General features: G+C 37.5%; 1 protein-coding gene across 1 annotated transcript in view; it reads right to left on the bottom strand.

The window, feature by feature from the left end:
• Nucleotides 1-26,273, bottom strand: part of kita (KIT proto-oncogene, receptor tyrosine kinase a) — a 37,990-nt gene extending 11,717 nt beyond the window's left edge. Inside the window, exons 1-9 of the mRNA XM_088349457.1 lie at nt 25,939-26,273; nt 16,926-17,180; nt 11,696-11,980; nt 11,482-11,621; nt 9,221-9,413; nt 7,016-7,205; nt 5,453-5,568; nt 5,234-5,348; nt 2,934-3,118 (exon numbers count right to left, since the gene is read on the bottom strand). Of these exons, the coding sequence (XP_088205583.1) occupies nt 2,934-3,118; nt 5,234-5,348; nt 5,453-5,568; nt 7,016-7,205; nt 9,221-9,413; nt 11,482-11,621; nt 11,696-11,980; nt 16,926-17,180; nt 25,939-26,077 (1,618 nt within the window). The 5' untranslated portion in view covers nt 26,078-26,273. The remainder of the gene's footprint in view (nt 1-2,933; nt 3,119-5,233; nt 5,349-5,452; nt 5,569-7,015; nt 7,206-9,220; nt 9,414-11,481; nt 11,622-11,695; nt 11,981-16,925; nt 17,181-25,938) is intronic.
• Between the last annotated feature and the right edge of the window lie 256 nt (nt 26,274-26,529).

The following is a 26,529-nucleotide window of genomic DNA, read 5'->3' as shown; positions in this document are numbered from 1 at the left end:
TCAGATGTCAACAGAATGACTTATTGAAAAACAATGTATTTCCCAGTATCTTATATCCAGAGTCAACATCCAGACGAATACAATTTTGTGAGTTTTATGATTTAATGCTTGAATCATTCAAGTATCACGTTTCTGACACTTAAAATACGGCATTGTTCGTATACAGCTCTTTTTCTCAACCTTTTTTTTTTTTCATTAAAGATCATCCACAAGGCACACCGTCCACACAAAGTATTTTTAAAAACTGTTTTCTACTCTAGTTCCAGTTTTAAGTAATTCAGGCTTTTCTGTAAATCGAAAACATAACATGGTTCTCATCAGTGCTTTAAAAAGGAAAAAAAATGCCCATGATTATTTTCACTTGTTTTTCTCATATAATAAGGAAAATGATACATAAATTGAAATCTGAACAAATGCTGTGGCATACCAGAAACAGTTCTACAGCAAATTAGAGAGCTGTCTCGCAATCGTTAGGGAAACACCAATATACAGTAAGTTATGTTGTTGTGTATACGTCCCAAATCAAAACATTGACTGCAAGCAAAATTGAGACATGGATTTACCCAGTAAAGAAACACGTATATACATAGTTGTGTGTATGTTCCAAATGAAAATATTGACTGCAAGTATAAATTAGGCATGGATTTGCCCTTAAGCGCTTGTCGCCCGTGAACCGTTTGGTAAACAGCAACCAAAAGAGATATAATTGGCCTGAAGATTTACAGAAAGAAATTAGTCTAAAGTCCATTGTTTACTTTATGAGTCCATATCCACCCGGTGTCATAACGGCTCCCCATCTGTCACAATGCCCCATCCCAAACCCCCCCAAAAGTGGTGTAGTGCCCGCCTCAGAGGTGTCACAGCACACACACAGTGCTTTTGAAACCACTGACGGGTTTACCGACGGATTTGTTCCTGCAGACTCTGCATTCCAAGATTTGAAGTGGGGAGAAAGCTCCTTATCGCTGTAAAGCGCTTATTACACACCAGTAGACAGAGGAGCGAGCAATAACACAAGGCTAAGCAGGGACGGGGGCCTGAAATAAAGGGAATCACTTGCCACAGCTGTAAGAATGCAAAAACAGAAAGAAAAAAATAAATAAACCTCAGAAGGAGATTTTCTTTTAAGAAAACACCAAACATGAATCTATCTGTTGTTGGCCAAATTTTCAAATCAGGAACACTGCATGCTAAAAAGAAATGCTGAAATAATTCTTGTGAATTGATTGTTGTGTTTTTAAATGAACAACACCTTTGTTCGTTTTTCTCGCATGTATACTGATTGATTGACTTACAGAAGGATTGTACATGTGTCTCATTTAAAAGTCAAACGTTTCAGCAAAACAAAATCTTCGACGTGGGCAAGTACAGTGACTAACGGTCATAAATACTGTGCACAAGAACACTAATCAAACAAATTACGTGAACAATCTGGAAAGGAAAGTATGCATCAATTGCCTTGGTTTTGTCCGTCAGTTCACTTATTTAACCACAAAACTTTATGATTCAGACACCTGATGCTCCCCTACTTACGAACATTCGATATACGCATATCGGTAGATTCAAACATCAACCATCATCCACACCCAAGAAGAAATCCAGCTTCTACTTTCTGGTTCGTGTTTAATCATAACAACGTGTACTCTATTGCTAAATGAGCTAAAATGAGCAAAAATGGACCCACATCATGGAAAATGCAAAAAGATAAGTATATGACGTAGTTTTCAAGGTAATAGCAAACAAATTGCCCGATAAAGAAGGAAATAGAGCTGCTGCACGTAAACATTGCATTAATTGATGGTGAGATGTTGGAGAACTGAGAAGAACTGGAGCGGTGGAAAAAGTAAAAAAACAGCATTTAGGGGTAACCAAAGCATTTGTTTGTTATTTAAACTGAAAATAATTTCTCTGTATCATCTGTCCTTAAAAATGTTTTAACATGGGCAATGCGGCTTATTGTCAGGTACAGGATATTTTTTTGTAAAAAAAAAAAAATAATCCCTCAAAAAATTTAATCGGTGTAGGCTATAGTGTGAAAATTAGGGGATTTATAATACTACTATGCTACTTCGCGCTTTGGTCTTTGCTGTTTCACTCCTTCGTAGATTTCTAGATTAATATATTTTGTCTTTGTTGTCATTAATATCATTGTAAGTACACTGCGGGGACAAATTAAGGAGGACATTATTGGTTGAGTTGGTGAGTCTGTCTTTGTACGCCACTCTGATTGGCTGTTGTAAGCTGTCAGTTAAACAGTGGGCAGACGCTTCCTCCAAAAACAACCAAGAAATTATAGTGACTGCTAGGTTTTAGCGACTCATTATATCAAAAAAGGTTCCAAAGGCGACTCTGGCGGCATCTAGAGAATGCAAGAGCGGTGCTGCTGGTCCAGCCTGCTGCTAACAGCTCGGCAAACAATTTTCCAAATCCACTGCTGTGGACCCTGAATCTCGCCAACGCCAGGTCCATTACTCATGAAATCGATGACTTGAAGCCATAACCTGTGAAAAACGCTACATTCGAGATGGTCTTATTTTAATCACCGTGGAGATCTGTCTCCATTTGAGAACACACGCTGCTAGTGTGCAGATGGCTAGCCGCTTTCTAAATTGCTTACTTACATTGAAAGGAGAAGGCCTCCAATTTGTTTTACTTTTGTTTTAAGACAACAAATAATATTATGTTTCGTGCGTTACTATTTGTAGATCTATAATTATTTTTTGTTACTGTTGTATGGTATACTCTCAGTCTTTAATAATTTCATCTCGAGGTAAGTTTAAACGTTTGGTGGCTTTTATAAAGGTGTGACGCAACTTGGCGGATTCTCACTTTTCTTGGCGGGTCATGGTACCTGTTAACCGCGAAAACCGAGGGATCACTGTAACATAATTTAGTTTGTTTTTTCGCTGAGACGTGTTGACGTTGTAGCTCACCACTGATGGAGAATAGCGTGTATGCCTGCTCGCCCTCCACTGTAGCCACACACTCCAACGTACTGAAGCGTCCACGGCTAACGTTCACTCGGCTTTCCACCTCCGTTTTGCCAAACATGGGGCTGAAAAGTGTGATGGTGATGATGTCTGTTTCTTCTTGAGTGGCGTTCACTTGCTGGGAGCACCTGAATAAAATCAGGGGTGTGGGGCAAGCATGAGAAGTGTTTTGTTGGAATAACATGTTAAGAGCAAACTGGCAGGGTCGAAAAACAAATTATTCCTCATACAAGTGTAGGCATGCGGACATAAAATCACACACTTCCTAAAAGTCACTAGGTTTTTGTTTTTCAGGCAGGCATATTTGTTAACAGTCTGGTGTTCTTATCATAACAATTTGTGTGGGGTTGCAACAAAGCTGCGTTGTTTGCTGAGATAATCCTTTATTATCCCAGCTCTGTTCTGTTATGCATTTCCTGATGGGTCGAATGCTAATTGTGCTCATAGTCCGCTCTCAATGTATCAATGGTGCTAAATCAGCTAATCCGGCCAAGCTCTTTTACCATGTAGTTTCTTTCTGACAGGGTCGATGCAAATTTTGCTAATGTTATGCTGCTGCTTGGCAATAACAATTTAGCTAACTGAGCTAACACAACGGAAATTCTCTTACATGGTATGGATGCGGAGAAACTTAACACATGTTATTGATTGAATGCATCTCTAGCTCGATGTTAGCAAGTGATTCTTTATTATTTTCTGGAGACATTCCTTAGTAATACGAACTGTGTTGCAGTGTGAAAATGAATAACAGACTCCATTTTTCACACTAATGCACCACAGGGTTTATTTTGGGTCCTAGGCAAGCACACGGGTCACGAATCTTTGCACCAACTTGCAAACAGATTAGGAAAGCTTTTACAAAAGGAAGTTACACCGCCTACATTAAAAAATAAATATTAAATATAGACTGGTTCAACTGTTGTTTTTTTCTGAGAGGCCTATCATTTGTGATTTGTAAAGGTTAATTGCAAATTATAAATGACCATTTAGTGAAGAAAGCAAAGGGAAATAAATAGGAAGACATATTAAATAGTTCTATAACAAGATATACTGTAACATATTTTCAATGAATCCATGTAACCAGCCTGTTTTGAGAGGTGCCTCTAGCACCCCCAAATCTTACCCAAGCACCCCCAAAATTATAACATTTTAAAAAACCTTTCCTCAATAAAGGACAGGATCGGCATAAAGATGATGAAAACTGCTAACTTAAAAAAAAAAAAAAAAACTAAACGTGATCAAAGCAGCGTCAGAATTACAGCACCGCATTGAAATGTTTCAGTTCATTATATTCCTAGCACCAATTTCGCTCCCCTCCATGCTCCTCTTTCGCACAGCTAATGCCTCTGTGGAGGCTCTGGTTAATTTCTTTGAGAATATGTTATACCTTGGTTATGTTCAAAACTATTTTAACACCCAGTGCTATTATCTTGTTATCATTAGCATATATCAGTCTTCATTTGAGATCCATTAAATGGATTGCAACAATGATCAGCCTAGCTTAATAGTGTGTGTTCACAAATGGGAAGTGAACAGAATTGAATGATCCTGAATCCTTTTAAGTGAAAACATTTTTTTTAACCAGGCTGACATTCTGGGTGCTCTGTACACCCAAAGCTCTGTACCTAAAATTGCCCCTAAATTAATCACTGTTTTTTCTTTCTCAAACAAAAATAGTACTTAAAAAAAGACTATTTTTGTCAGTCACAAAAACACTAATTGAACAAGAAACTACAAATACCCAAAAGTCTTTCAAATGAATTCCCCTACAGCAGCAATATTTTTTTTTAAATTTAAAAACAAACTCAATGTTTTAAATAATTTGAGAGTTTAAAAATGTAATAATAATAGTTAAACAAATAATAAAGAAAAATACAGAAAAGAAATATGAAACCTAAACATGGGCGTAGGTTTGGTCTTAACTTTGGTGGGGGGGCATATTTTTATCAAGTATAATCACCTATAATTAATTGGTCGAATATTGGTGGGGCACATCCCCTTCCATCCATGCCAAAACTTTGCCCATGAACTCACTTGTACACTATTTTCCCAGAGGCAAAATTACTACCTATTCAAATAATAATTACAAATAATTGCATAATTAATTTTAAAAAGTCAACATTATTACATGTACCGACACACCCGAATTACCAATAGTTACATTATTAATCAAATAGTTTTGAATTAAAAAAAAGACTTCAAAGGAAAACTGTGTTGACTCTGATGTCTTGTTTGATGCTTACCTGATGTAGGGCTGCTCGCAGTAGTACCAGGCAATCTTTGGGGCGGGGAAACCCTCGGCCACACAACGCACTTGCCCGTCCACCGGGCCCTCATGTGACACGATCTCGGGTTTGGCTGATTAAAAATAAAAAAAGAAGAAGAAAAAACAGATATGATTTAATTGTTTGAACTAAGTAACTTGCATTAAATATATTAAGTAAAGAAGGGACATAACTTACTTGTTACAAAGATGGTGAAGGTTTCGTTTTTTGAAGCATCGCGGTTGGAGGTTTTAAACGTGTAAACGCCGCCTTCTGACGTCTTCAGTCGCACTAACCTCAGCTCAGTGCTGTACCTGAAGACCAGGAGAAGAAGTTCTGGTCAATTAAAACAAACTTCAAAGTTGAAACACGAAATAAATAACATAATTGCATTGTTTTTTTCTTGACTTAGCAGAAAAGATGGAAGTCTGGATTTGGCAATGTTGGGTAGACAATCATAAACAACCCTAAGTCTGACGTGAAATAGGGAAAGGCACACCCATTTAGTCAAGTCAAGTCATTTTTATTTGTATAGCCCTTAATCACGAAGAGTCTCAAAGGGCTTCACAGGTTATAACACAGACTATTTTTTCAGAATATTATTACACCATCCTCTGATCTGGAACCAACATGAGGGCAAGGAAAAACTCAAAAACCTCAACATGAGGAAAATGAAGAAACCTTGAGAAGGGACCGCACATGTGCCATCCCCCTTACAAGATTACCAGACAGCAAAGGATGTTGCAACCACAAATAATACAGATATTGTCCAAGAAAAGTATAGGTTATTCATATGCTTTAGAGTAGAAGTGTGTTTTAAGCTTAGATTTAAACATTTCCATAGTCTTATGAGTCAGTGCTTTACTGAGGGACACTATTTAACCATTTCTGAGACGTAAAGTAACCTATTTGTATTTTTTTCTGATTTATTTTAGGAGATCACGTAATATTGGTGATGACAAAATAATGATTACTCAATATTAGTGGGGACAGTTCACTTCCGTCCATGCCAAATCTTCCCCCTTGCTTAGTAGGATTTTATGAAACTTTTATATATTTGTCGCATCCATCTTGTTATTTTTCTAATGAATGATTAAGAAGTGCATATGCCAAAAATATTGTGCCGCGCTAGAATTAATACGTTGGTGCATTGATACAAATCTGAAGCTGCCAATTTTACATGTGAATGTATTTTTCTTAATTAACGATTGCCATAAATTCCCTTTAATATGTTGATTACACTTGGTAGGTTTTAGAGAAAGTAAAACAAAATACTTTTATTCTAAGTGTTGTTTTCATAATATAAAGATAATCAAGATACTTTCTTTGCATGGAAACAAAGTATACTATAGAAATGCTATGCTGTCCCATGAAAAAACTAAGACTAATTAAATGAAAATATTTTGCTAGAAATGCACACTAAAAGAGGATTTTTTTGTAAATTTAATTTACATTTGCATGGAGATTTCACTTTTTTTTTTAACCAGTTTTATATGTGAACATGTTTTGTTCTGGTCTAACTACAAAACAAACACTGCTATATTCCCAAAGGGGCTCTGAGGTGATAATCCAAACACTTAAAATCTTGTTTGTTCACATTTGAATGGCGACAAAGGTTTCAGTTTAAACAACCAGAGGCGCTATTCACTCCTTCATATTTGTCATAGAGTTGTGAAGCCCGCGGCCAAGCCCCTGCAAAATTCCGCTCTCCTTAGTTGTGGGGAATGGAAGTTCTGGAAATGAAGTCAGGGGCCGTCGCACCTGTAGTCGCGCGTGCTCTGTGTGGTGATGACATGGTCGCTGTTGTTTTTTAGCTCTTGACCCATGAAGCTCCAGGAGAAGGAGCCGGGCTTTGGATAAGCCTCCATCGTCACCACCAGGGATAAACTATCGCCCGAGCGCACGTGGATGGTCCTGTTGCTCGTTGATGTTACGTTGATGAATCCTTTGTCTGAAGGGAAGCAAAAGGTGTGCATGGTTTAATATATTTGGAAAACAATAAACAACAAATTCTGCCTTCACAATGAGAAGCTAGGAGACCCTCTCCCCAGGCTAATTTACAGGACAAAGATCCAAAAGTAGTTTTAAACCAAACATAATTTTTAAACAGAGGAAGAAATGCATGGAGAATGATTGGAGTGTGAAAAGTATTGAGGGTTGTGCAGAAGCACAGAGTGACTGTGAGTAAGTAAGGACAAAAAGATGGATAGAAGGAAGTTAGGAAGGAACGAGCTAAGAAAGTACAGAACAAAAATATAAGGAGGGAGGAGGGAAGGGAGTGTTGCTGTCAGGGTGGCAGGAACTAAGGAAGGAAGGAAGGAAGGGAGGAAGGAAGGAAGGAAGGAAGGAAGCAAGCAAGGAAGGAAAGAAGGAAGGAAGGAAGACAGGAAGGAAGCAAGCAAGGAAGGAAGGAAGCAAGGAAGGAAGGAAGGAAGGAAGCAAGCAAGCAAGGAGGGAAAGAAGGAAGGAAGAAAGCAAGCAAGGAAGCAAGCAAGCAAGGAAGCAAGCAAGCAAGCAAGGAAGGAAGGAAGGAAGGAAGGAAGGAAGGAAGGAAGGAAGGAAGGAAGGAAGGAAGGAAGGAATCAAGCAAGGAAGGAAGAAAGGGAGAAAGGAAGGAAGGATGGAAAGAAGGAAGCAAGGAAGGAAGGAAAAAAGGAAGCAAGCAAGCAAGGAGGGAAGGAAGGAAGGATGGAAGGAAGGAAGCAAGGAAGCAAGCAAGGAAGGAAGGAAGGAATCAAGCAAGGAAGGAAGGAAGGAAGGAAGGAAGAAAGCAAGGAAGAAAGGAAGGAAGAAAGGAAGGAAGCAAGGAAGGAAGGAATGAAGGAAGGCAGCAAGGAAGGAAGGAAGGAAGGAAAGAATGAAGGAAGGAAGGAAGGAAGGAAGGAAGGAAGGAAAGAAGGAAGGAAGGAAGGAAGGAAGGAAAGAAGGAAGGAAGGAAGGAAGGAAGGAAGGAAGGAAGGAAGGAAGGAAGGAAGGAAGGAAGGAAGGAAGGAAGGAAGGAAGGAAGGAAGGAAGGAAGGAAGGAAGGAAGGAAGGAAGGAAGGAAGGAAGGGAGGAAGGAAGGAAGGAGAAATGACTGAGAAAAATGAGGGAAGGGTTGAGAGAAGGAAAGGGATAAAATGGTACGAACTGAGAGAAATAAAGGGAAGGAAGAGGAGAGAAGGATTAGGAAAGAATGGGAAAGCGAGAAATGATAGGAATTCAAAAAGAAGATTGGGGGAAAATAGAAGGAGGGAAATGAGAGGAATGGAAAATAAGAAATGGTAACAAAAAGGAAAGATTTAGTGGAAAACAAAAGACAGAGGTAAAGGAAAATAAGGTAAGAAAGTAGATAGGTAAAGAGCAACGAGGACAATCATGGATGTAGGCTAGGTGGGCAGAAAAGAAAAGGAAGATAAGAAGGAAAGAAAGTTGGGAAGACAGGGAGGATGGAAAGGTTGGAAAGAAGGTAGGAAGAGACGGCGGTAAAGGAAGAAGGGAGGAAAGTTTGGAAGGGAAGAATGCAAAGAAAGGACATGGTGAGAAAAATCCGAGAAACATTGAAAGAAGAAAGGATATGTGATTAATTGAAAGAATGAAAGGATAAAATGTGAATAGGGAGAAACATAAGTTTACAGAAAGTATAAGTAGAAAAAAAAGACAAAATAATTGAACTATCATGGACAGAGCAAAATTAAGAAGAAAGTAGAGTAGAAGGACAGGAATATGGAAGAACAAATAAACATCATTCTGAAAATGGCTGCCCTAAGAGATGGATTAAAATAGTGAATTCGGCTTGACTCTCGCTATAAATATTATAACGAACTAAAATGCCATGTTTGGACAATGTTATTTAATGAAAAACCTTTCGGTTGACTTCCCATTTACAAAACATCTAACAAAAAATAAATCTATCACTGAATTAAAGGGTTCAGGCTTCTCATTGAAAGGGCAGGATTTCAGTTGGCCTGCCTTCCACTAACTCACCGTAGACATCGAGCCACAAGGAGCTCACAGTGACCCCCTTCTCGTTCTCGGCCTGGCAGCGGTAGCGTCCTGTGTCGCTGCGCAGTGCGGCCGCCACGCGCAAGGTGGCGCTGCGCATGTGGTCGAAGTGCTCGGCCCGGATACGCGAGGCAGTCTCAACCTTTGCTGGTTGCTGTGGATACCAGACGGCACCCTGTCAACGCCCAGAGATCTCTACAGATTAACCCCGTCTGCACGGCTATCCTCGACAAGCACACTGACACGCACGTGAACACACAATATGCAGACCGCCATATTCAAAATTTCAAATGACATAAGCATTCAAAAAACGTTTTATCACTATTACGACCGTTGCTGTTATATGCTCTAGGACAGGGGTGTCAAAGTCAAATGGATGGAGGGTACAATCAAAAATTTGACTTCAAGCCGAGAGCTGTACTGATATATTCATACCTGTCAACCTGTACGTTTTTGCCGTACAAAGTACATTTATTATGCATTTTAAGAAGTGTACGACGTACAAGGAAATCTGTACGGAAAAACGCAAATTTGTCAATTATGAATACCATCCGGTATACACCGACTACCACGAAACGGCAAATCAATCAAGTCAAACCAGTTCGAGTTGTGTAGTGAAAGGAAGTCCGTCTCTTTTTAGAGAACCGGCTTTTCCGCTCAACTCATTAAACGGCTCACTTGCTTTGATGCATTATATTACGAATTATTATGTTGTATAAAGAAGTTAAGAAAAAAAAGGAAGTATAAAAGGAGAAAATGAAAAAGACAGGTTGGTGGTTATCCTTTTAATCAGTATATAACCAACAATAATTTAATGCAGAAAACGAATTAGTAATTTGAATAAGAAAATGTGTTATTCTACTTAATTATATTTGAAAGTATTTTTTCCTTCTACAGTGAATGTCCAAGATACTTAATTTTTGAACTTTTTTATAATAAACCCCATTCATGTCGCGCAACTCAGTATCTCACAACAAAATGTAGGATATAACGAAACACATATATGATATCACGAAACACATGTATAATATAACATGTTAAACTACATAAATAAACACGTTTGAAAAAAATATGGTGTAAGATTATTTTGTATTTTGTAAGGGAAAATACGACATTTTTCAAAGGGCATGGAGCCCTGGAAGTTGACAGGTATGTATATAGTTGACGATTTTTCAAATGCTGCATAGTCTAGTGCAGGGTTCTGCAACTGTCTGTCTGTCTGTCTGTCTGTCTATCTATCTATCTATCTATCTATCTATCTATCTATCTATCTATCTATCTATCTATCTATCTATCTATCTATCTATCTATCTATCTATCTATCTATCTATCTATCTATCTATCTATCTATCTATCTATTTATCTATCTATCTATCTATCTATCTATCTATCTATCTATCTATCTATCTATGTTGCGCCCCGGTGTTGGTGTAAAAGACGCGGGGCTTCCACCTCCCTCACTTCAGACGTCATTTCTGTTTCTTGCAGAGCTTACAAGCTTTACAAATTTTCTTGCTGATTTTTGGCCAAATCTTTCACTATTTGCATCTAATTGCAGATTTTTTGTGGTGCCATTTTGTTCAGTTTCACTTTCGTTCACTGCACGCCGCCGAGATGCGCACTTTGTCGCTAAACCGTTTATTTTGGCACTACACTTGCAGTGCACTCTTGATTTGAGCGACTCGGCTCCAAGTAACCCCCAGCTGCGTGGTTCAGCCGAAACGCTGAAGTACGCAAGGTAAGCTTCGTGTTTACTTTGGTGACAAGTTCAAGCTTCGGGTTTATTTCGAGCTTGTTTATTAAATCAAGTTAATCTGTCAGGTTCGGGTTTGTATAACCGCGACTTGGGCCGGGTCGGGCTGAATTTTTTAGGCCTGATCTTACCTCTACTTCTATGTGTTATGTTTAGAAATGGCTGAACAGATTTTCGTGAAAATGTAGACAATTGTACATTAAGCCATTTTGCTTGTATTCAATAGTTTGAACGCTGATAGTTTAGTGACTGTGATTTTTCATTTTTTAACCGATATTTTGGTTCCGATCAAAACTGAATCATTGGAAAGTTTTCAATATGTTTGACTTTATTCAAAGTATTTGTATGATATAAGTATAACAATGACTTTTTGGTCTGTGTGTTTCTGGCATTTTGTGCCAGGAACTGACTATTTACCCTCAGGAAACTTCGACAAACAGACAACTTAGACGAACAGACTCATGCAGACAGGAAGAGAAATATGTCTCACCGAGTTGGGCGGTGCCACCCACTTAAGCTTGATATCGCCATTGACATTGGTGGTGTTGCAGGTAAGGGCCAGCCCCTCCTTGACGGTGAGGATGACCCTCTCGGGTGATTGCATCTCAATGACAGGGGGCGCCACGGGTACTGAATAGGAGAACAAACAACCTGTCAGCAAAAATGTCCTGACTCCAAAAAATGAACATAACAGTAGCAGCTACCTGGCTTGACAGTCAGGTGGTAGTTGCGCGAGCGCACACGACGCCCCCGCAGCGTGCCAACGCAAACGTAGCAGCCCTCGTAGGCCTTTTGCGCATTTTGGACCAGAACGCCTTGCTCCAGGCTGGCGGAGAGGAGCATGCCGGAGGCCAGGGCCGCACCGGTGCACGTCTCCAGGTGCAGGTCTGACAATCCGGGATCGGTTGCCAGGCAGGGGATGGAAGCGGCATCTCCCACGCGGGTCAGGATGTTGAACACCATCGATTTCCTAAAAGGGTTGTCGGGATCTGACGGAACAAAACAAACGTGTCAGGTTAAAGGAGGCGGATGAGTCTGTTGCTGGATTGCTTTTTCTTTAATCCTCAGAGACATTTTTCTAAATCTAAAACTTGTGTCTTTTGATTATTCCTAAGTGGCGGTGCGCATGGCTGCAATGACCAATGGCACCTAAGTTACTTATCATTTCTTTTTCCTACCGTTCTCTTATCTTTTTTACTTTCCCTGCTGGAAACATGCTTGACCAATAGTGCCTTTGCATGTCATCATCTAAACAGGGGTCTTTTCATGAGTACATCTGGCTCAGGGGATAACATGAGAAATAATATTTTCTCTTTTATTCCGTATGTATTATATGCAAAGCCAAAACGACGCGGTTAATGCTTGGTTGGGTCTGTAAAATATAAGGCATAGTCTCAAGTACAATTTTCAAGTCACAGTGTCACAACAACAGACCCCGTTCATCTCTATGGAATCCTGTATATTGAGACTTATTAAACAATAAAGTTTCACTGTTGAGACACTTTATGATAAAAATCCGACAGGACAATGTAAACACCCGAAAATGTCAGCTAAGTACCCAGAGCAATTTGATTTGGCGGATCTCTGCACACATAGCACACTCTCCTAGATACATTAGTATCTTTCTCATTTGCAGTATTTTGTGATCATTTTCGAAAAGGAACCTGGTTGCACCTTGTTTTGAAACCATTGTTCACGAAAAAATGTTGGTCAAAATGAGCCTCAACGATCTTAAGTAACCGCAGGAGCGGGACAAACTTTAAGTGGTATATTTGTTGATATGGGACACAAGCTAAGACATGATTATTTTTTCAGATATTTTATCAAATCATCAAATGGGACACAGTGAAATAGGTTGTGCTGAAGAATTGGCTTTTTTCTGGAGAGCGGGTTTGGTGGTTTCGTTGAATCATGTCTTAAAATATATGGTGTGGCTTTTAAAAAAATATATCGAAACATTTTGATATCATGAGTCAAAACGGTTGACGACCCCTGATCTAGAACCTGCTCCATCGTCCGGAATTTTGAGGCAGGAAGCTTTTCGTTGCTGTCAATTGGACATTTTGCACGATTGCAGTTAGTACTTGTTTATTGGTTTTTATTTGTGATGTTTGCATATTGTCTGTTGATGCTCTTGTAACATTATTGCAGCGTTCTCATCCCAAAGGGCACCATTACCTCATGTGTGATTGAGATTTTCCTTGTCCTCCTGTTGTTGACATTTCTTATTGGAGGTTTGGGCTCTCTCCCCTCTTCTCCTTGCAAGTTCAAAAGCCATTGAATCATTTGAGTGTCAAATACACTTTTAACTTGTCAATTCCTCAATAGGGAAAAATGTTCACCAACGTATATAAAAAGATTTTTAATCAAACCTTAATTTTTGTAATTTTGGGGGATCGGTCCTTTAAAAAAAAGGGTATATTCTCTACCTATATCAATATACTGAAGTTCTTTCACTGTAATGATTCAAATTGTTAAAATTTTAATTAAAAATAACCAATGCATATGCAGATCAAATTTCTTAACAAGCATTGGTAAAGCATTGTTTTTTTTAACTCATCCATCTGCATTGCTGATCAGTTGGTAGCTAATGATCGGTGCAGACCTATTGAAAAGTGCTTATATTAAGTAGTGAGTTCAAACCAAATTTAAGTTAATGTATCGATTCGGATAAAGAGCCCTTCCTATCTATTTTAATGTATATTTTGTTATTAAGTTCTCAAGTTGTTATTGATACGTATACCAACATTGGATACCATTAGTACATAAGAATCTTTATAATATAAATGTTTTTTTTTTTAATAAATACCTTTGAATCACAAAATAATGGATGTCCTTAATAATGGCAATTTTCTATTTTTTTTTTTTTACTGATTTGTGATTTTTAACTTATTCAAAACAAAACCATTCTCTCAATTAAGAAGAGCTGGTGCCAGTCAATTTTTGACATTTTGATCAATTTTTGAAGGCCTACAGAAAATGTAGTTGTGTTGCTATATAGGCATAGGCATAAAAAAACGTATGTTTCTGGATTTTACCATTGTTTAGAAAACAACAGTTGACAATTGCAAAGTTTCTTGAAAAAACCTCCGTTCCCAAAAGAAATTCTCAGAGAAACATCTTTTTGTGAAAGGAAGTATTTCAAGCAGAACTTTCACTTGGTGCTTTTTTTTTTCATTTGTGATACCTCCATGACCTAAACAATGCTTTCCATGAACAAGGGAACTTTGTTTGCATTTTATTGCAAGAAAACTGATCTTATGTATAAACGATGCATGAACTTTGCAATAACTTTTCAGCGGCCGATGTCTCCAGTGATGCGATCACATTATTTCATCATGGTGATCACGGACATGCAGGGAAAGTCATCCCTTTCTGCCACGATGATTACAAAGTTACTTCATCATCTTATTTAGAAAGAAAAAAAGCCAACTGTTTGACTTTGCTTTCTAACCACACTGCTACACTGTGCCTACTCGCCATATGGGCTGCCTACACAATCTCTCACTGGACACAGAAGGCAACACGAGGAAGTAGGGGCTTCATCATTGTGCGGACAAAGATCTGAATAAACTCGGCCACTCCTAAAATCCGATGATGATTTATCATACTGAAATCATTCCCAGAGGCTTGATATTTACTGATGAGCCGCTCTCACTGGTTTAGAATGGTTTTACTTTTTAAATAAAACAAAAAAACAGCGAATCTCTTTGTTTTGGCATTCAGGGACGATGCTTCTGAAAACGTATTCATACGCTATGGCACTGATTGAGTTAAATGACCATCAGTAGGCAGCTAATATCGGTTTCAGCTGCCAATATCATTTATACTAATGGTATCTTAACTGGCTGGTATAGGCAATGGTACCGCATATCCCTTTTATGAAAGTTTGTCTTCTGATTGGCCAATTTGAAAAAAAACATTCTGATTTTGTTTTTGATTAAAAACAGAATAATATTTTATTTTTTTGGCTGAAAATTAAAAAATAAAAACTTGATAAGTAGCCTACAATCTGGAAATTCTGAATTCTCCAATTTGCGACATTCCACAAGTATTATGCCATTGAACCAAATATGTACATTTTCAAAATCACTGTTAAAGTAAAAAAGTAAATGAAAAAAGGGTATCATATCTTGGCCTCCTTCAAGTAAACGCGCTTTGTTTTTGCTGCCCGTGAGGAAGGAGTGTTCTGGGAGCAAACAGCGCATGATATCAACCTGCAGCGATGGCTGCAAGCCAAGGTAACGTGCAGGTCATAACAGCCATGCATGCTCGCTTCCTGCACCGAGCTGCGCTGCAAAAACCAGAATAATCCAAACGACACGTTTTTTTGTACGAGAAACGTAGCGTTCCAAAAATAATGGGGGAAATATATCCGACTTAAAAAAACAAAACAAAGGTGTTATGTGATAAGTTAGAAGTGAGAATAAGCGGCGCAGAAAATGGATGGATGGATGGATGAATGGAATATTTTATTGAATAGCAGGTTAAATAAATATATTGAAAAATATGTTTCCATTAACACTTACAAAATATGTGTTTTTTTAAATGACTGAAGTTTTACATAATGGAAAATTGTGTGGTTGGGATATATTCAATCTTAGTCATAAACTAAATAAATAAAGTAACAATATTTATATATTATTAAAACTTAAGTAGTGTTTTTAAACATAATTTACAAAAATGAAGAAATCCTCTGAAAATATTCTACCACATTAAATGCCAACAATACCAACAAATTCCTAAAATGTAAAAACATATTTTAAAATTACAGAAAAATATAGTACTTAACATTGGTGCCACAGTAGGAAAAATATCAAAAATTGTTTTTTTTTTTTCATAAAAAATGTTTTAAATAAATTTAATTGTATTCAACCACATTTTTTTTCAATTGTCCCAACATGTATTCCTTACATTATAAAGTGACGCATCGAAATCATAGCTGCAAAGTTGTGATATTAGATACAATCTTCATATTTATGAGGCGGCAGTAGCTCAGGAGGTAGAGCGCTCGTCTTGGGATCAAGGGATCCCAGTTCGAATCCCGGCTTGTCCGTGTTACATGTCGAAGTGTCCTTGGGTAAGACACTGAACCCTTAATACCCCCAATAAGCACGTTAGCGTCTTACATGGCTGCAATACAAGGCTGCTATTGGGAAATATGAAGCACACTGTAAAGCGCTTTGGGAAGTCATTGACATGAAAAGCGCTATATAAATGCAGATCATTTCAAGTAAAATTTGAATTTTCCATATTTAAAATCAAAATATGGGGCACTAAATATGACATCAAATAATATGTATGATAAAATATTCTATTTGTAATAGGTTATCACAATACTTAATATTATTGAAATAATAAAACCTTTTTTCAATAAAATTTACTACTTGATAAAATATTTAGATTAGATAGATAATAAAACAATATTTACAACAGCGAGAGTAAAGTCATATCATTGAGGAAGAATTTTGTGTAGACAAAAGAACTAATTTTTATTCCAAAATTATATATTTTTTTTAATCCTAAAGGGGACAGTGTGTATTATTTAGTGTCACATATTAGTAAAAAAGGTCATTCATTAAAAGACAAATCAATATTAATTTTGATAATAAGCAAAAAAAAAGTGAAATGGGCATCATTTGAAAAACATGAAAGTTGAGAAATTTGCATTTATTTTATTTAACATCAGCCTAAATTAGTGGGAGCTAATTTTTGTCTGAAAACTTGCTAGTACAAGCGTCCGAATAAAACAAAAAGCTGCCAAAAAAGTATGAAAAGTAAAACAGCCCAGTATGTGTCTCCTTAGTTTGTATTCCCCATCGTGCTTTTTAGCACTTTTTCGGGGATGCATGACACAATGCAGCGACATCTAGTTCATATATTATATGCACTGTCCCTTTAACGTTTTCTTTCCGCAGTGAGTCGTGAATCTACCATTGACAAAGACGTAAATGGATGCCCGCTCTCCACTGGTCCCCTCCAGGCAGACGTAGCGGCCCATATGGACGGGCAAGGCTCGGGCCACGTGCAAGGCGGATGCCCCTTCGGTCCGACGCTCCCCTCGAACCTTGGGCCGCTCCTCTCGGTGCCATTGTATCTCCTTCTCACCCTGGCAACGCAGGTCGAAGGGTGCATTGAGCGGAACCACCAGGTAGGCCCCCGCGGGCGTGATGTTGGGCTTAGCTTGGCCTGAAATGCAGAAACAGGTGAGATAATGAGGGGTAAAAACATATTTTTAGTAGGTGACTAGGAGCCTGACCTGGAGTTGAGGAACCTGCCGTAGATCCAATAAAAATGGTGTAGCATTTACGACACTTTTTAATGGCAAATTTCTCCCATAGATAAAAATGCACGGCATAAAAAATCTCTCTAATAATATACTGCAGAGAGTAGTTCTCACATTGTAAAGAGATTTTATTGACCTACGCTCCCTCTTTTTTGTCGGTTCACACTCCACTATAACAAGTTCGCATAACTCTAAACAATTCGAATTAACCTGGATAAAAATGTATATCGTAGCTAACTTAAATTACTTAAAATTAAACTTAAAACCAATACGAAATGCTTATTCATTTTGTTAGGTTTGTCCTCCTTCTAATATGTTTATTGCATTTTTTATATACATATATATTTAACGCAATTCTAATATTTAGGCGTGTTATGGATTGGGAGGCCATGGTGCTAGCTAAACGGCCACCTTACATATCTTATTTAAGGGGACACTGTATTATTTGACCACTAGATGTTGTTGAAAACAAGTGCCAAAAGGCACAAGGAAAAATACAATCTTTGGAGATTCAAAGTAACCAAAACTGAGCATTTTACGTCTCATTTTTCCTCCAAACTTCCTCGAGGTTTTTGGAGTAACAATAAGATGACGATAATCGTGTCAGCTCCCTCTATTGTCAAATCAAGTCACATTTATTTATATAGCCCTTCATCACAAAAATGTATCAAAGGACTGCACAGGATTACAATGACACAATTACCTGATCTTAAACCAACATGCGGGAAAGGAACAACTCAAAACCTCAGCGTGAGGAAAAAAAAAACTTGAGAAGGGGCCTCACAAGTGGTAATCCCCCTTTCAGGATGACCAGGATGAAATAGATTTGGTATTACAGTACATACAGTATTGCCTGTGTTACGTTGAACAAATAGAAAATCCTCAACTTAAGAGTATTTTAAAAAGTGCATACTTGTATGATTGTTCATGTCTTTCACTTATTATTCAAATCAATATTGTTTTTTGTTATGAATTAAGTTTTTTACCATTTTGAGGCGCTAAATGATAAAAACAAATCTCCCTTTAAAAACATAACTCAAATCATTTTGGCTAATTGGTTACTCAAATCATTTTGCCCAACCTTTTTGATGTTTTTGGGTACCGGTAGTAACAAGATGGTTGATAATTATCTCAGCTCCCTATAGGTGAAGCTTATGTTATGTTAAATGTATTATAATTTCTCAACCTACAAGTTAAAAAATGCATCCTTATATGACAGTTCAAGTATTATTGATTGTTACATAAATCAATATTGCTTTTTTTAATCAAATATTTTAACCAGTAGGATGCGCTAAATATTTCACCCAGTCCCTTTAAATGCTACATATTAGATAGATAGATAGATAGATAGATAGATAGATACTTTGTTCATCCCCGAAGGGAAATTCACATTTCCAGCAGCATCCCTGAGCTGAGAACAATCGAGAACAATCGAAAATAACACGGGAGCTTATTTATACTCAATAATAGAAGCGCACATTGCGATAAGATAAACACTCATTTCCAAATTGTATCAGGAGGATAAAAACATTACTATATCTCAAAAATGAGTTTTGGGGATTTGTTTTTACATGAAGGGCACAAAACATTTCTACAAAATATTACTCTTTAAATAACTCCTAACTGTTCAGGAGTGTTTAGCGCGTGTGCGGCACAGTTCTAAGGTCTTGGGAACCTTCTGTGTGGGTTCAAATCCAGCTACCGGACTTCCTGTGCGGAGTTTGTGTGTTCTCCCTGTGCTTGCGTGGGTTTCCTCCGGGCACTCCGGTTTCCTCCCACTTTCCAAAGACATGCATTTCAGGTGGATTGGCCGGTCTAAATTGTCCCTAGGTGTGAATGAGCGAGCGAGTTGACTGTCCCTGTGTGCCCTGCGATTGGCTGGCAACCAGTTCAGGGTGTCCCCTGCCCACTGCCCGATGATTGCTGGGATGGGGTACATCAATGCATGATGGTGAACGAGTGAGGGAGGAGAGAGGAGAGTAGTGACTGTTGGCGGGAATTGCATATGCTAATTAGGACGAGCTGATGCTGGCGGTAGGCACTTTTGTGCACTCAGCCTTCTAGTGGTAGTATGTAGAAATTCTTGTAATCTAGATTTTCTTTTATATGTTGGGCAGGATGTTTGCTCAAAAGACGTTCTGCATCTCTAATTTTCAAAACTAGAGTGAAGGGCCAGATGCAAGTCGAAATATTTTTATTCAATTTAAATAATATAAGGCTTGCCTAGAGGGAGCTGGACAGGGTTGGGTAGGGTTACTTTAACCGGATTACTTTCAAACACTTTTGGATTACTCCAATACCAAATATGCTAATAAAAGATAAAAAAAACTAAATATGAAAAAAATTATGACTCACAACACGTGGTAAGCTTTCTCTCCTGGCTTTGATCTCCGGCAAAACTAACATAAAATGCGACAGAAACAAAATGAAAACAAAACCAAACAGCTTGCCAACATCATTTTTGCTGTTCCATGTATTCCGTTACTCCCTAAGCCTGCACAAAATTTAGTAATTTTATTCATATTTAGTTTATTTTGTCTTTTATTAGCATATTTGGTATTGGAGTAATTCAAAAGTAATTGAAAGTAATCCAGTTAAAATAACCCTACCCAACCCTGGAGTTGGAATAGTTGTCCGTCATGTTGCTGCAACAGTTATCCAAAAAAACAAAAAAACTCACAAAAGACAAAGCAAAGAAATTAGAGGAAAAACTAAGCAGTTTGGTCACTTTGAGATTTTCTTAGTTTGTATTCCTCTGTGTGCTTTTCTTTTACAGGACACAATACAGTGACATTCAGTGATCAAATAATACATACTGTCCCTTCAAGTAATAAAAAAGCACACTTTGACAAATCAAAATTAAATTAAGGATACTTTTTAAAACAAGGTCCGAAAGCAAACTTTTTGAGTTTGGGTTGAGCACTGGGCTAAACAAATTGGGCTAAGACCAGGAAGAAAAAAACGACTGATTTGTTTTTCGGTATGCCAATCCATAGTCTCAAATCCAATAACTGAATTTACAATGAGAAAAACAAAGGGAAACTGGGGACAAGAGTTTTGCAAAAACAACTTTTTTTTTTATCAATAAGTAGTACTTTATTCACCATTTTATTTATTGCGATTGTATTTTCACATTTTTCATTCGGCAGGCTGCATAGACAAGCCTGAAAGGCCCACCTGTGGCCCGCAGACCAAAGTTTGTATGACCCTGTCTTACAGCCTAATGTGGTAACATTCAGGTAATTAAAAATAAAATCTCAAATTAAGCAGCCTAAAATATCTTCCGTTGACTTCCCATCACCATAGCTGACCTTATTATTGACCATTCCATGGACTTAAAGGCAAAATCTCCAATTTATAAACGTAAATATAAACATAAGATTTTAACCCGCATCTAAGTCGATAACACAAGCTTTGTAGTGGCAACAACAGCTAGCAGAGCAAGACGATATTTTATAAACAGATTAAAACTAGCCAGAACACCAACGGATTCTCTGTGTTGCCGTTACCAATGTCAAACAATTCCACGCAATTATATTATAATTTGTTGCGTTTGTGTTTTTGTTACGCTACTAAAGTGATTGACGTAAAAATTGGTACTTTCCTGCTATGCTATATTTATCCAAATTTACCGTATCTTTTCTTTTCATACTTTTTACTCAAGTTTATAGCTCGGCTTAGGGTTGGGTCTACATGAATATGCATGCAGGACCGCAAAGAAAACAAACAGTGCAAAAGTCTTGCCAGAATGTGTGTTTTTCCGATCTTCAATTTAAGTCGTTCTCGCAACTGTTTGCTGCAAGAAACTCATTCGACTTCCCAGGCCCTGAGGCAAGGCATCATCAAGACTGCGCTCTGAATTTAGAAAGGCGTAATAATCAATTCAATGCAGTGTGTGATTGATTCCGCATGTCTCCGAGCAGACAAAATGGCTCCAGCCACTAGGGGCGCTGTTTATTTACTTCGGTTTTTCGCCTGAGGAAGACGGTAATGTGATTTTAATCTGGTCATCAAAGCACCGTTTAGAGAAAAACAAATAACTAAAGTTTAAAGAAAAACAAGAGAAAAAATATAACCGGAACATTTCTCATTATTTTTTTTCAAGGAAAATGTGTAGTACAAGAAAAGTTATTGGGTTTACTAGTATAATTATCTCGTGTTGTTTACAGATCGTTTTCCTCAATGTTATGTAATAACCTTTTTCTTTTTCACTATACCTTAAAAAACACTTTTGTCCTATTTTACTATATTTGTATTCAATAGTTGCAGTACTGTATTGTTTCTTGGTTTCCTGCACCTTGTTTTAATTATTTTACTTATTTTACTCTTTTTGCCCAATAGAAGCCACTCAGCATTGCTCAACCCCATGCATAAAATCAAATTAAAGTAAGGATAATTAACAAATATGTTTTTGTACAATTCTCTTTGTTTTGGTTAGATACTTTTGTTCAGTTTGTGTATTTATTTCTCATTTTATTGTATCTTTTTTCATTATTTTTTTTATTTTAGTATGTTTTCCCGAATAGAAAAACTGCACATTTCACAGAGCTCCTTCAAAAGAATTTTCAGAGTAAAATGTCCTTGTTCAGTTGATAAATGTTTTTCTCCTTTTTGTAATGTTTTTTTGTATTTTACTATATCTTTAAACACGTTTTTCCTTTTTTTTTGTTACAGTTTAAGTACTGCACTAAGTATGACAAAAATCATTTTCTAAAATATCTTTTTTAATTTATTATACATCTGTTGGTACATAATTTTGCTCAATTTATGTATGATCTCTTACTTTACTGTATCCTTTCTTTTCATTTTGTGTCTTATTTTACTCAAAATTTATCTTATAGAAGCAACTGCGCATTGCACAAAACCCTTTTGGGAATTAAAAACATAATAATAAATGTTTTTTATTTTTTTAATAATTTTCAGAGTACAATTTTATTTTTCCTTTAGCAGTTAACATTGCTTATACTATTTATTGATAGATTTTAATATACACAACATAATTCAAAATAATTGTATTCTGAAGAACGGGTGACCAGCATACTCTAATAAATCAATATTTGAGGTCAAAGATCTGAATTATATCGGAAAAGTATCAGCAAAGAATAACAGACAAACTGCAAGTGTGCAGAAAATGCTCTCTCAAACATAATTATTTGAGTGTTTACTCGAAAAACACTGTGACCCAAACAAGAAAACATCAACTTCATCCAATGAAAGATTGGTAATTTTAAATCAGAGTGATAGTGTAATATACTCACTTTTTTCCCCACCAAAAAAAAGACCGGCATAACTAAAACGACCTTAAGCACATTATATACTGGCATATAAGCCGACATCGCATATAAGCCTAAATCGCACATGAGCAACCCCTTAAAACTGCTTTAAAATAGCCACATATGAAAATACATTTAAAATTTCAAAAAAGCGTGTACCTGAACATCGATAAGTATATAATTATGTCGTAAATAAAGATCAATGGACCGGTAAAAGGCTAAAAATATAAAATTTTCAAACCATTTACTGTAATGTCCATCAGTGCAAACACTTGTTCACCATTTTCAAATTTAGAAATTCTTTATTTCTTCAACTCAATCGTTGTTGTCACTGTTAACTACTTTTTCTTCCTCTTATCACTGAATTTCTTGGGACTCATTATAATGGGCAGAAAAATGAAATAAAACCAACATCCATCTATCCATTATCTGCACCGCTTATCCTCAGGAGGGACACAGGGGTGCTGGAGCCCATCCCAGCTATCTTCAGGCAGTGGGCAGGGGACGACCTGAACTGGTTGCCAGCCAGTCGCAGGGCATAAAACCAACAAAATCACAATAAAATAAGATGTGGTCCCATTCAAATGCACCGATTGACTGAACAAATAGAAAACATCGAGCAGGGTTATTATCGCAATCTACTGTTAATAAGGAGTGTAATTGACCCTTCAATTTTTCTTCTCTGAATTTTTTTGCCAAGCGACCCAGTAAAAATGAGTCCGCGACACACTTTTGGGTCCCTACCCTTCAGTTAAGAAACAGTGCTTTATAGTAGTAGAGGGTTACACCCTCTCGACAGCCAATCAAAGAAAAATCAGAAACTCCTGTCCAATTCTATCAGGAGCTGGACCGCAAAACACATGTGTGGAGCAGCCTTCACACCACTGCACCACATTCACTGAAATAATTCTTGTGGCACAAAAAGTTTGTCAGAAACATGTGCAACATTCAGTTCCCCTACTGTACCTCCGGTATAAAGGAACAGTGTATAATATTTAGCGCCTCCTAGTGGTAAAAAACAACATCAATTGAAGAATAACAATTTTGATTTGAAAGATAAGAAGATGTATGTATACTATTGTACAACTTTGCATTATTTAAAATAGTTGTGAAGAAAATTGTAATTACTCTAACTGAGAGGGAGCTGACATAGTTGCCCGCTATCTTGCTGCGAGTAACCAAAACCAAAATTCCCGCAAAAGACCAGCAAAAAATGAAAAAAATAAAAATGGTGCAGTTTGGTCACAGTAGTTTGTATTCTTCCTTGTGCTTTTAGCACTCATTTTTCGTTGCACGACACAGTGCAGCAAAATTCAGAAGTCAAGCAGTACACAGTGTCATTTGAAAACTATAATTTGCAAATCAACCACAACACGAAACAACAAAAACGCTGAACAAGGTGAAGTTTTTTTTCTTCATACCAGTAATTTTTTGTACAATTCACAAAATCGGATTTTTCCTTTTACAGGTTCTTCATATTTCAAAGTTTGTTTTTCTGTCACACCTGTTTTGATCATTCTTGAAACGGTACATTTTTGCAGGTACGGATGTTTTTTATTTTTAGTTTTTTTATCAATTAAAAAGAGAGGCTATAGGTCTATAATTAAATATAGGGCTTTGTACGTGTCCCTGAAAAATAATATTACTGCTACTGGACGATGGAAAAAAACCTTCCGTTTTTCAATTATTTATATTCTGCTCTCCAGTTTTCCTTCATTATTCATAATTTTCTCCTTTTTCTTTTGCAGTGTGCTCTTTAAATAAAAGAACCTATGCAAAGAAGTTTTGCTCTCAGTGGCTTAATCAAGTTTTGTTGTCTTTTTATTGTCTTTTTATTGTATTTTATCGCTTTTATTCATTTGAAGTCAACTTTGTTTCTTGCTTGCATGCATGAAAAATAATTTGAGTGTTCTCTGGGTAATTTTAATGTGCAATTTCTGCTACTCTTAGTTTTGATGTGGGTAGTGTAGAGAGCCCAACAATGTGTTTTATTTGTGACTGCAATTTAGGAACAAACCCACAAGTGTGCCTGCAGCTCACTGGCGTCCCTAGTGATATTAAGTGGCATAGAAAACCAGTAGCGTAGAATAACCTAGTTTTAATCGTTATCACGTTATAAACAACGAAATTGCAGCCCTATCATAAAATTGTTATTGGCCACAGCTTCCTAGACTTGGTAAGCAAACAAAGCGTGATTCCCAAGCCGTGAAAGTGTCAAAGACCGCAAAAAGCAGAACTGGTCCATATCTGAAGTGAGTGCAATTTATGCAAATGATTTACCGATGTTACCTCTAAACACGCACAAAACTGGGGTAAGCATTTGAGAGCCTGATAATGCATCTTTATATTTACCTGGCTACATTAAGAAGACTCATATCAACTAGATTGTTGCCCGTTATTTGGAGATTAAGGCCCCTTTTGTGCGCAAACGAGCTTAAACCGTGCGTGGTGTTAGAGTCCCATTTCAAGCTTATAACATGTAATTACTCGTGTGTCTCAGGGGCCATGAAATTAAAATGCAAATAAATACATATAATGCTTGTTATATGTTGCATTGATTATATGGAGCGATAGACCTTATGTTTAGGTGGTCAAAAGTGAGTTAGTCCCTCAGTTGACCCTCTGCAACGATTAATGGTGCCAATTCCAAACACAGCATGAGGGAAAATTTCTCAGCGTTGGGTCAAGTGATACTAAACATCGCACAGGTCGGCCTGCAGAGATTCGATGAAAGTCTTCCAAAGTTGGCCTTCTTGACTTAAATTTTTGCGTCTGGAGCAATAATTTGAGTTTTTTTTCCAGACTTAAATAAATGCATACACTTACTAAATTAAGTGCACCATAGAAAGATGAGTGGACGTGACTTGATTCTCGTCACGCACGATTTGAATGTAAATTGTTGTAATGTACTGTAATAAACAAAGAAAAACAATTATATCACTGCACCAATTAAAGCCACCGTGGGTCGCTTGTTTTCTTAATTCTATTCGTGACACTTTCAATTTTTAAAACCCTGTTAGCATACTCTGACAGGGTTTTTTTCATCTTTATTTATTCTTAAATCGACTTGATAACAAAAAAATAGCGATGACAACCGCCCTGCAGTGCAACAGCTGTTCGTTTGCAGGAAATCAAAACACTCGGGGTTTTTTTCCGTTGTGCCACGCACGTATTTAGTATTTTATCCCTTGCTCGTCTGTTTTAAATAATTCAAACCTCTTTTAGGTGTCCACTTGCCTCGCAAGCCAGTGAGTGCAAACGAGGTGCGTATTCTCGTTTGCCGTGCGTATTTACGCACAAGTGTAATGTCAAACTGGCAAGCATGCAACAGGTTTTGCTTCGGAAATTATAGGGAAGGGTGCATGGTTTGAAAAAAAAAGTGCCCTACCTGTGTGTAAGGTGAATTGTAGCAAGACAGCGAGCAGCGTAATCAAACGGTAATCCATAATTAGAGTTCCATGGGGAAGCTTGCGCGCAAGAGCCGGTGAAGTTGTGCAAATGCGGCCGCTTTTGCGACTACACAACATTCCTCTCTCGGGGGAAAAGGAGAAGAAGGAGAAAAAAGTGATAATGATGAAAAAGTAGGGGCACTCGTTGATGTCCGCTTCCAAAGCGCAAGACGGAGTCAGCGGACATCGCCGGGCTAGGAGCGTGCGTCTGCACGACGAGCAGGTGTGCGAGACTGGACGCAACCTCCTCCAAAGATTTGCTCTGCAGGGTGTGAGAATGTTTTTCGTGAGTGGAGCCAATGTGCAGAGCCATGCGGCTTATAAGAGAGGGAGGAAGGGAAGGAGAGAGGGAGGGAGGAGCGAGAGAGACAGAAATACAAATGAATTAATTATGGCACAGTTGTTGAGCAAGAGGATGCCACTCAAAGCAAATTATTGTGGTTTGCTAATTTGAGACTAAATGTTTGTTTTGGAAATAAAATACCGAAATTAAAATTTTAGGGAGGATTATTTTTATTCTACATAGTGTT

Source organism: Urocampus carinirostris, chromosome 12 (assembly GCF_059441175.1).
Source record: "Urocampus carinirostris isolate Australia breed hairy pipefish chromosome 12, RoL_Ucar_1.0, whole genome shotgun sequence".
NCBI lineage: Eukaryota > Metazoa > Chordata > Actinopteri > Syngnathiformes > Syngnathidae > Urocampus > Urocampus carinirostris.
Note: the sequence above shows the minus strand (reverse complement) of the source record. Positions and strands in the feature narration are given on the sequence as shown.